Genomic DNA, 11324 nt, shown 5'->3' on the forward strand with positions numbered 1-11324 from the left:
AAAATTCACTACATTTAGTCTGGTGTGTGATCCAAAAAATGCAGGGGTAGCAGACAGAATTGGGAAAAGCTTCAGCACAAACTAAAGAAAACAAAATGAAATGGCCGCTCAATGGCTCGGATTAACCCAACAACTTAATCACAGCAGTCGAAAATGTGTCTATGGATGCAGACAACAACATGGGACATGCTACCTCAGACACCCTTTACATGAACAATCCAACATTATCTCCAAATAACACTCAAAAAATCCTGTAACATTATTATTTGTAGCATGTAAGAAAAAATAGCTGCAACTGGTAACTTGTGGAAAAATAGAAGTAATAGTATCACACCGAATTAAAATAAGCCATTCAACCGTTAACTTGCTGGGAGCGAGTCTTTCTAGTATAACAAAGTGCAACTTACTTAACCAGATTAAATCAAGGACCAACAACAAACAATAAAAGATCAAGAACAACTTAAATGCAATAAAGGTATGAGAGACAAGAAATCTTTGCATAAGACAACTATAAACACTGGAGCATAAATAAGCAACACCTTTAAATACAAATAAAAGGGTTCAAGGTTCATTGCATAGTGGGCTTAGATTCTCCTTTTCTTGATCATATAACCTACCCCCGTCATCTCTTATCACCAGATCAATCTGTTTACACAGTGGAGCTGCCTTGGTTATCACTCAACAAGAATGACCATCCAGGGATAGGACAACATGTATCACAAGATCAAAAAGGATTCTAGAGACAACAGGGAGGATCCAACTTGATACCCACAAGTGCCTCAATTGCTCAAAGGCACACTTATTTCAGCCATGATTAATCATCATCGCCCTAAAAAGAATGGCTTCCGACCGGCCGGCTACAGTGCCCTCGGCGGGTCACTGGAATTACACGTGGTGGCACGAACGAGAGGTAACTAAATTAAAGTCCAGGGCGCGAGAGGACTCTTCGCCTGCCAAGAAAGCTCAATTAGCATGGACATGCAGTACCAAGAGAAACACATCCTTAATCAGATAGGAGCTTAAGGATATATCAGTACTGGCAAAATAGACACATCCTTAAACAATATGAACCAACAATGCTAAAATAGACCATCTGATGCTGAATGAGCATGTGACGACAAAACAAACTTATCCTCATACAAATACTATGAGCATGTTGCTCCTTCATCCTCAACTAAAAATGAATCAATGCAGATGAACATTTTTTAGCTTAACGCAGAAGGACATTCAATTACAACACTAAGCTTCCAAGATATTATACACCCTTGATAACTAAAGTTTCATTAGTATAACATGTAAATCAATAGGAACAAAATATCGATGTTGAATCACACGAAGCATCAACACACACTGCCCAAGCCCAAACTGAACTGCGGTTGTTCATCCAATTATATGGAAACAACTTAGAAGGGAGGACGATTCGCTATACCTGCGTTGTGCAGAAGCGGGCGAGGTTGATGGCGTCCATTCCTTCTTCTGGCCAAGCACATCCACCTAAGATGTTAAACAATGTCAGCTTGTGCTACAAATCAACAACAAATAACACGGTGTAAGTACGATGCATGAACCAAACCATCCCTTGACCACACATGCACCCATCGAAGCCATTCATTTTCCAGGGCTAATAAGCAGGTACTCGTACAGTTCAAAGAAGAGAATCAAACATGTATAATCCAATCTAATAAGCAGTAAGTCGTACATTTCAAAGTAGATTATCAAACACGCATAAACAAATCATCCATTTCGAAGAAAATAACACATCAAGACTCCTAAAAAGATAGAAAGATTGCTAACTGCAGGGCATGTGGTACATCGAATTCGAGTGGACGGTGAAGAAGAGCACCTGAGATGGATACCCACAAGGTAGGCCAGCCAATTCCGAAGAAAGCAATGTGGGAGAGAGACAATGACCTAACCAGCTTCCATGCAAGGTAAAGGAAGTGCTTCTCAAAGTTGTAGTTTCTCTTGGCGGAAACTTCATAGTACTATGGGTTCTTCTTCCTGTGGAATGTGACCACTTTGTTAAAGAACTATCATAATAGAGGCGGTCAACGACATGGATAAATAACTCTGGAGGGGCACGACAACATTCAGGCAAAATATATGAACCCCAAGCACAGTGCAAGCAACACAATCACTGCCATCCAATGGGCAACATTGCAAATAGAAATAACATACATAAGTATGCCACCATAATGCTAATAGCTAGATCAACGACATATATGTGTGGAACTGGCATTAACAACAAATAGAATAGTCGACTATTAAGTCTACATCATTCTTCTGGCCAATTCCAATCTAGATAACAAAAGGAAACTGTGGTTAACATCACCCACACACACTCTCTCTCCCTCTCTCCCTCTCTCTCTCAGTGCAACTAAATATGGCACTTCAGATTCTGAAATCACCAAGGTCATCCAAAAGATTCATTGCTTATAACAGTACACAATAACAAAGAAATTTGCAATTGGGACAGAGCTGACCTACTGCTACTACTCCCTGCTGCCATAGTGGCATTCATTGATGTTCAATGCAAGTAGCAAGCAATCAAGCACAACAGAGTAAGCACAAAGTAAAATAGAGATAAGAGAAAGAAAGAAAGAAGAGGCTACCAGTGTGCAGTGGAAGCTGGAGTATGGAGAGGATGAGATCTTTGCCACCCCTCACCATGTGTAGCCTCCCCTTCACCCAACCCCGTCCCAGTCCACGCCTCCTCCCTTCGCCGCCACCACCAATCCATGCTGGAAGCCTAGGGTTTGCACGAGGAAGGTCAGGGGTGCTAAGATCAGCACGCCGACACCGACCCTGAGCCCCAAGCAACAACAACAACTGGAGCAACCACCCCATGCCGTCGTCGATCCTCTCTACAGGGTGATGTTCATGATCCCCACATCCACCGCCACCGCCACCGGCCATGTTACCTGGGCCAAGAGGAGGGAGCCGAAGAAGCCGTCGATGAGAAGAGGGAGCACGAGAGGAGCACTAGGGGAGCCGCAGCCGCATCCGCATCAACCCGCCGCTGCTGCTCCTGGCTCCGTCGCCCTTCATCACCGAGAGCGGCTAGCACAAGGGAGGGCGCCTGCGATTCCGTGGGGAGGAGGAGGGAGGCGCGACGGGGATGAGAAGCGGGAGGAGGAGGACGAGCGGCGAGAGAGGAGGAGCCAGAGGTGGCGGCCGGAGGGGGGAGGAGGCAGAGATGGCGGCGCGGGGGCGAGAGGAAGAGGGTGGGGAGCCGCAGCTGGGAAGAGGGGAGGGAGCGCGAGTGCGGGAGGAGGCGGCGGCTAGGTCATCTCTAGAGGAGCCAATGTGATTTATACCCCCTGCGAGTGAAATGACGAAAATGCCCTCGGCGGCCACCCAATTTTACAGGCGGTGGCACGAAACGGGGTAACTATTCATTTCAGCAGTAACTTTTCTTTGATCCGACGGACGAGGTCATCCAGCGGCTCGATCCGATGGCCTGAATTCCATCAAGCGAACCGATCCAACGGCCGAGAGTGCCTGAGCTCTGAGAGAGCTCGGTGGAACATCCTTCTCTTATCTCTTGATATACCTAACTCTCGTAAAGCATGAATATCAAATTGCTTGTGCGGGATATACCAAGATGCATGGCTGCAAATTGATTTCCTGAGTATTCATTGTGATTTTAATTACCAGTTACTACCAAGAAGGAATACCTTTTCATACTCACTCTAACCAAGGATATACTCAGGCCATTAAAAATGCATGACTTTCTGTTGTTGAAAATGCATGATATTATATATATGAGTCCAATCTGCAAATGCAACTTTGAGCGCTATATTCCATATGAATATGTTAAATAAAATAATAAAACATGAAATGATTTATGACAAATCTTGTAATATGATTTTAGTTCAATAAGTTTCCAACTATATCTTTATATATGGATTGTTAAAGTAGTGAAGTTAGTTTGGCTGTGCTGTTTTCTGTGTCATCTATTTGTGAATTGATATATTTCAGCATTTAAAAATCGACTTCATATTTGTGTTGCATTGGTGAAAATACTATGCAAAAAATTACATTTTTATATGTTAATGTTACATTTTGGAAAAAGATCATCAAATGTGAAAAACAATTGATGAAAAAACTAAAATGTGTTTATGTTGTTTATAAAAATGATCACGTCTCTAAAAAGTATTCGCACATTTTGGAATATCTTTAAAAAAAATTAAAAAGTGTTCACACGATTTAGGTCTTCATGTATTTTGAACAAAACTCATACAATTGAAGACGTGTTTACAATTTAGAAAATGTTCATAGAATTAAAAATTGTTCATGCATTCTAAAAAAGTGTTCACATATTATTAATAAGTGTTTGTGCATTCTAAAAAATGATCATGCATTATTCAAAAACGGGTGCAAAAGATATAATAAACACGATGCTCCCATGGGTGCATCCAGCATGTGACACATGACGGTACTGGGGTGCACCATGTGGCATGCTGGGGCTCTCCCCATGCTGCCCGCTTGGATACGTCAGTTAGTTGCTTTCCCAAAAGCTTCACTTGATCAACTTTTACTTCACTTGATCAAATGACAGTTCGCGCTAGCACTTGCTAGGAGTTTTTTTTTACACAACTGTGCGATGAAGAGAGCTCCTATTTTCCGCCAGCAGAGGAGGCTTCGCTGAAGCAAGGCATGAATGGGCCGGCGATTCTGGCTAGTTTAATATATTTTCAGAAAATTAGGTTTTTTAGTTGGTTTTTCATAAAACAATTGGTTGTTATTTTTTAGGATCAATATATTAAAAATATATTTTAGAAAATAGTTTGTTATGTGTTTCATAAATAAGTTCGGTGTATATTAAAAAAAGTTCACAATATATTAAAATGTTTACTGTATATTAAAAATGTATATAATATATAATTTAAAAAGTCCGTCTTATATTAAAAATGTTCAGGGTATATAATAAAAATGTACATCATATATTAAAAATATTCTATGTTTATTTGTAAAATGTTTACTGTATACTAAAAAAGGTTCAGTTGGTATTGGAAAAACGTATTAGATAAGACTTTCACTGTATATTGCAATAACTATATTTTTAAAAAGATGCAAAAAAGAAAAAAACAAATTGGACAGAGAAAAATCAGAAAAAAGGAAAGAAAATGAAAAGGAGAAGGAAAAACTGTAACAAAAAACGAACATGGAGAAAAACAATGGAAAACCATCTTCTAGTGACATACTAAAAAAGCAAGAAGAAAAATGAGCGGAAAAGAATGAAAGAAAAGCAGAAGAAAAACCACCCGTTATAAAGCAGTAGCAACCCCAAAGGCATAACCCAGAAATGGGCCAGCCCACCTCGCTCTAGCGCGGTCCACGCCTCAAGTATTTTCCGCCTACAAGCGGGAAATATGATTGGCACTACGATGTGAGAACCTTTTTTTTTGGAAATGCTAAACGCCATTAGTTTTTTAAGCATGATAAATCATAAACATTTTTTGATGAAAAATTACGTGTCGCGAGCATGGCAATCCTTCAACAAGCATGGCAACTCCTGTCAAAAAAATGAATATTCCAGGACTTGCCATGGCTCAAGGTAATTGCCAGGCTCGAGACACATATGACATAAAAAACTTTTGATTTGGCATGTTTAAATCTAACATCAAATTTGTTGCGAGGTCCTTTTATTTTAGAGGAGGGAGCTCCAATACAACACTACAGGCGCCGTTTTGCCCCTATAGCATCTGAAGGTTGTTGTATGGGCCAGCCATTGTAGCGCATGTTTTTTTCTTGCCTTCTATTCTCACTTGGTTTTTCTGGTTGACATGTTCACCAGTTTGTGAGTTGATCACATCGATCGTTGAAGTTGACTTTTGACAAAATTTTATGGACCTGAAAAAAGTTTAGGGGTTTGAGAAATGTTCAATTTTATTGAAAAATAATCATGAATTTGACATGTTCATAAAATTGGGAAAAAATCTTAATTTTAGAAAAGAGTTCATAATTTTGAAAAAAATACGAATTTGGAAAAGTTCATAAATTTGTAAAAAGTTCATCAATTGGAAAAATTCTAGAATTTGAAAGAAATTAACAAATCTTACAAACATCAGAAATTTAATAAACAAACTTTAAAATAAATAAAAATCAAAGAAAACCCAGTTTAGAAAATGAAAATGGAAAAAAATAGAAACCGTCCGGAAGCTGCTAGAAGCTTCCCAAATTGGTCTAAAAAGCTTTTGAAAACTTCTAAAACCGGTAGGGAGCTTACCCTCTCGAGCCCTCACGTTTTATATGGGCCAGCCCCTTTGTAATCTATCGGTGGCTAGGGTGTGCGATGTGTAGCAAATAGGAATTGCCGTGTGTTGTGACCGTGGGAACTCCATAAGGTGGGCTGCTCAGGCAGCCCAATATTTTTAGAAATATGATAAGTTACAATGTATAACAAAAAAAAATTCTCCATGATAGAAAAAAGTCATTTTTTGCATATGAAAATAACACAAATATTGTTCGTTTCTCATATCTATCATTTACAGGATTTATCTGTTAGATAAATCTTGGCATGGTTTTGTCCTTCTAAAAACAAGGCTAGAGAGGGGTAAAGGGCTACCACATACGAATAGCTTAGGGGTTTAAGTGGACCCCTGTTATACACCGCTCTTGGCAAATGTTAAGGTACTGCCGCCATCACCAGTAGGCACTGGGCTGGCCCATCGGGCAACAATATCAGCGAACTCGCCCGCACCTATGCGGGGCTTGGCCAGAATTGTTTTGTTTTATTTTCTTACTTTTTCATATTCATTTAAAATATATGTAAATATAATTTAGCTAAGTATAGAAGATATTTTTTTAAATATTCTAGAAAGTTTGGAAAAAAATCATCAAATGTTAAAAACAATTCATGAAATATTAAAATGTGTTTATGTTGTTTATAAAAATGATCATGTCTCTAAAAAGTATTCTCGCATTTTGGAATATCTTTACAAAATTTTAAATAGTGTTCACACGATTAAGGTGTTCATGTATTTTATTTTGACCAAAACTCATACAATTGAAAAAAGTGTTTACAGTTTAGAAAATGTTCATAGAATTAAAAATTGTTCATGCATTCTAATAAAGTTTTCACATATTGTTAATAACTGTTCATGCATTCTGAAAAATGTTCATGCAACATTCAAAAGTTCACACTTTACAAATAAACTGGCCATGCATTTTGATAAAATGTTCATGAAATTTACAGATGGATCATATAGCTATAAAAAATGTTCGTGTAATTGTAACTTGGTTTGCGTGTGTCCCCAAAAAATGTTTGTGTAAAAGAAAAAATTAAAAACTAGAACCAAGAGAACACTTGAAAATGGGCTAAAACTGGTTCCTAGAAAATCAACACATCCCTATAAAATCGCAGCAAAGTGCAGTAGAAAAACAATGGCCGAAAACAGAACTGGAAGGCCGAACCATGATTTTTTTTGGGAAAAAGTTCCCTAATGGCCTGGTCCGTCAAGAGCGGCACATGAGTGGACCGTGCTATATGATGCTTATAGTTATAGGAATTACCCTTTTAACTTTTTAAGTGATCCCAAATATCAGGAGGGAAAAAAAATGAGCCAAGACAACAATTTAGTGGGCTAGGTAAACAAAAAAAAATCTTGTAAATTATGTGTGTCCTATAAACTTAGTGACACAAAATGCGTAAAAATTCCCAAATCATCCTACCTTAATGCTTGGATGCAAATTTTTTTACTTTTCTCATTATATTTTCTAGGAATTTATAAGTTTAAGTTAAGAAATGGAAGTATGCCATGAAAACACTAAAAAAATGTTACCTCGTTTTTTGTTGTCGACATAAATTGCTCTTACATTCTACTCTCCCAGATTCATAATAGTTTTAGAATTTATGCAAATTATAGAACTGATATTATAATTGTAATTAAGTATATTTTTCACAGTATATAATTATTCCACCATGAATGTCCAAATTAGCTATTCATACTGTGAATTAGAGAGAGTAGCTAACAAATATAGATTGATGACTACACTGTTTTCTAAAGTGCTATCTATTTTTATAAAGAGGGGTCATAACTCAAATTAAAAGTGCGGTATTGAAACCATGTGGTGTAGCCAAATGTACTGCAATTTACAGTTAATTTTTAAGTTTATTTATATATAGTGATGAGGTGGAGGTAAGAATGGTTGGATATGCTAAGCCAAAGGTTTAGAATGATGTCAAAGTTTGTATGAAAAAAACAATTTATTAGTGGACACTATATCAATGCAAGGAAATATTTGATTTGATCGATGGCATAAAGTGAGATGTGCTAAGTTTTTCGTTTGGAACTTTGAAAGACAAGAACCCTAACTGAATCAAACCAGCTAAAGCAAGCGCGGCTATCTCCCAGTAGCTCTTCGAGTGAGTACATATAGATAATTAAGCTTATGTCTTGTTCATGCCACTTTGTTTCCATGCACATGCAGATAAATAGTTGCATAGTAGAAGGGAAAATGGACCTCATGCCACTTTGTTCATTATACATGCATGATACATAAAGCATCACGTATAGTTCGCCGTTGACCTCCTTAACATAAATACGTTTTACATCCACGTCTAAACGCGGGAAACATGCATAGAATGCTTGATTCGTTAAGTATACATGAGCTAATCTCGATTGATTATTATGGCCCTCGCAACATATAAACGAGGTTGCGAAGGATTGTACGTAGTATCCTCGTCAATGTCGCAAAAATATACCGTCCACCCGCGCCTCGAAAACGAGGTAACCAACGACGTCGATCGATCGATCGATCAACAACGCGTGTGCGGCGCGCTGGTGACTGGCGCGGCGAAACGGTAGGCTCTGGGGACCCCGGCCGCGGCCATGGACGAGGACGAGGACGATGGCGCTGAAGCCGACGTTGACGGCGACGAGGAAGAAGAGACCCCGCCCTGGAAGCCGGCGTCGTGCGTCATGGCGGTGGAGTTGTAATCTTCCTCGACGATGGTGTCCAGCTTCGCCGGCGGCCGCGGCTGGGGCGCCCTGCCGGAGCCGGAGATAGGCTGCTGCCAGGGCGCGGCCTCGGAGAAGACGCCCTCCCTCTTGCGGGAGCGGGACGAGCTCCGGACGACCTGGAGCAGGAACGACGCCCTCTGGATACTGCTCGCCATCGTCGACCTCCCTCCTCAGTCCCTCTCTGCCTCTCTGGACGCACGAAGCTCCTGCAAGCCACACGCACGGCTTGAGCTTGACTGAGCAATGGAACAGAGCGGGCGTGGCTTGCCAATGGACGAGTGGGGTGGCGTTTTTATAGCCCGCGCCAGAGTGCGGGAAGCGGTCTGAGAATTTTGACGGCGTACTGCACTGCACAGTCGAACCGGAGGCCGGCCGATCGTAGCTTCAAACGGAGGGAATGTCGCGCACGAGAGCGTGCGGCGCTGGTGAGGTGGAGGGTCTGCTTCTCCGTGCCCCGGCGACCAGGGCATCGCTCCACTGTTTACGCCTGTACATGCATGCATCCATGGCCATTGAATGCTATTGCTGCCTGATGGTGGCACCACGTACTGTGCTGTCGACGTGGATGCACATATCAACGGCGTACGTGCAGTCGTGCACGCTCGGATTTTAAATCTTTTCAGGGTCGGGCAGATGGGTCACTGGGGAATAATAACAGGTAAGTAAAGGTCACTGTCCGAAGCGAAAAGACGATGCATGTCTTGTTGCGCGCGCGCGCCCTGCCGCTCACGGCATCGCCGGGGCGCGGTCGCGGTCGAGGTACCGTTTCCGGATAGACGACGCCGCGTGCCCGCAGAAGGCCGTCCGGCCGCCGAGAATTTCTGTGGATCCGGGTTAATGGCGTCGGGGGCCAAGCCGCCCAGAGCAGCACGGCGGCACACGTATGACCGGTCGTGTTAATCAATCAGCTGCCGCGCGCCTGTCCGTGGAGGCGTCCGTAGGAACGTAGACGCCCTCGCCAATGTATACGTGTATGATGATTTTTTTACAGAGGTTGTTCGGGTTGTATCAACTTGTTCGGGTTGTATGATGATTTTTTTTACGTAGACGCCCAGCACTCGATAGTTAGAAAAATATCACCCATTAGAACGACAATTGATATCCACCAGTTCTTTCTCATATGTGATTCTTCTTACCTATTTCAATGTATCACCCATTAGGATCGGTCTCCACTGACAGGCATGGAAAACCCATCAGTGATAGTACTTACAACTGATCGGAACCATCAATGTTGAAAAGTCGGAGAATGCGCAAGATTCAATAAAAAAGGTGACCGTTGCCAAACCCAATATGCAGCCGTTTTTTTTTTTTTGAGAATCCAATATGCAGCCGTTGAGTGGTGAAATGTTACCAGTAAAAGACAACACCAATGATGGGCCAACTATATAGTACGTCCGTGGTAATACAATCCACCAGTAACGATTTGCACCAAGGGTGCGTCAGTCTTATATTACAATCAACCACTGGCAGTTTACACCAAGCGCCTGTCAACAGCAAATCTCAAGGCTTATTTTCCTTAAGCAGTAAAAATCCCAAACCTAACCCTAACTCACATTTCCAAACCTCCCTCTCTCTCGATGGCGGATCAACTTATCAACGAGCCCCTCTAATACCTACTCCCTCCGTTCCTAAATATTTGTCTTTTTAGAGGTTTTAAATGGTGACTACATATGGAGCAAAATGAATGAATCTACACTCTAAAATATATCTATATACATTCGTATGTGGTGATCATTTGAAATCTCTAGAAAGACAAATATTTAGGAACGGAGGGAGTACTTATCAACGATATTAGGCTTGCTACGGTGACGGTGCGGCTTGCAGAGGCATACAATCGTCTCGGAGAGGATGAGGACGGTCGACCCCTAGTGACTTCAATATTTGTTTTACAAGGATGTTTGTACCGCTGCTTTGATTAATACATCTGAGTGGTTTTTTCTCATAAAATATATGTATTGCTAGTATGTATGATGAGCATGGTGTATTGCAATTTCTCTAGCAAAGGAAAAAAATCACTATCGGAGAACGGATCAGGTCCGCGAGGATATTTCCCTGGTTAGACTAGTGTGCTCCCCTAGCCCTGCAGATCTAGTAAATGTTCCTAGACAGTAATGAGGATTAATTCCTTTATGTAGAGTCTATACATACCATGTGATGCTAATTTCTGTAGAGTCAAGATCTGGTGTACCCATTTCTTGTCCTGATTTCTATGTTTTTTTAGATGGATTTCTTTGTTTTCTGATCATGTAAGAGCGACCAGAACATGCCTTCGCATATTGGAAGCCTTTTTTTTTTCTAATTCCATGTTCCATTAAAATCCTATCAATCAATGATAACCAGTAATCATACCAATGC

The 11324-nt window shown here is 41.0% G+C and overlaps 1 protein-coding gene across 1 annotated transcript; it reads right to left on the reverse strand.

The window, feature by feature from the left end:
• Positions 1-8452: 8452 nt before the first annotated feature.
• Positions 8453-9245, reverse strand: LOC147961156 (uncharacterized). The gene has a single exon (XM_087537255.1). It carries the CDS (start codon positions 9122-9124, stop codon positions 8765-8767), a length of 360 nt encoding a protein of 119 aa, XP_087393381.1. The 5' UTR covers positions 9125-9245; the 3' UTR covers positions 8453-8764.
• Positions 9246-11324: the final 2079 nt, after the last annotated feature.

Source organism: Triticum urartu, chromosome 7A, assembly GCF_056163025.1.
Source record: "Triticum urartu cultivar PI428250 chromosome 7A, HENAU_Tu73, whole genome shotgun sequence".
Taxonomy (NCBI): domain Eukaryota; kingdom Viridiplantae; phylum Streptophyta; class Magnoliopsida; order Poales; family Poaceae; genus Triticum; species Triticum urartu.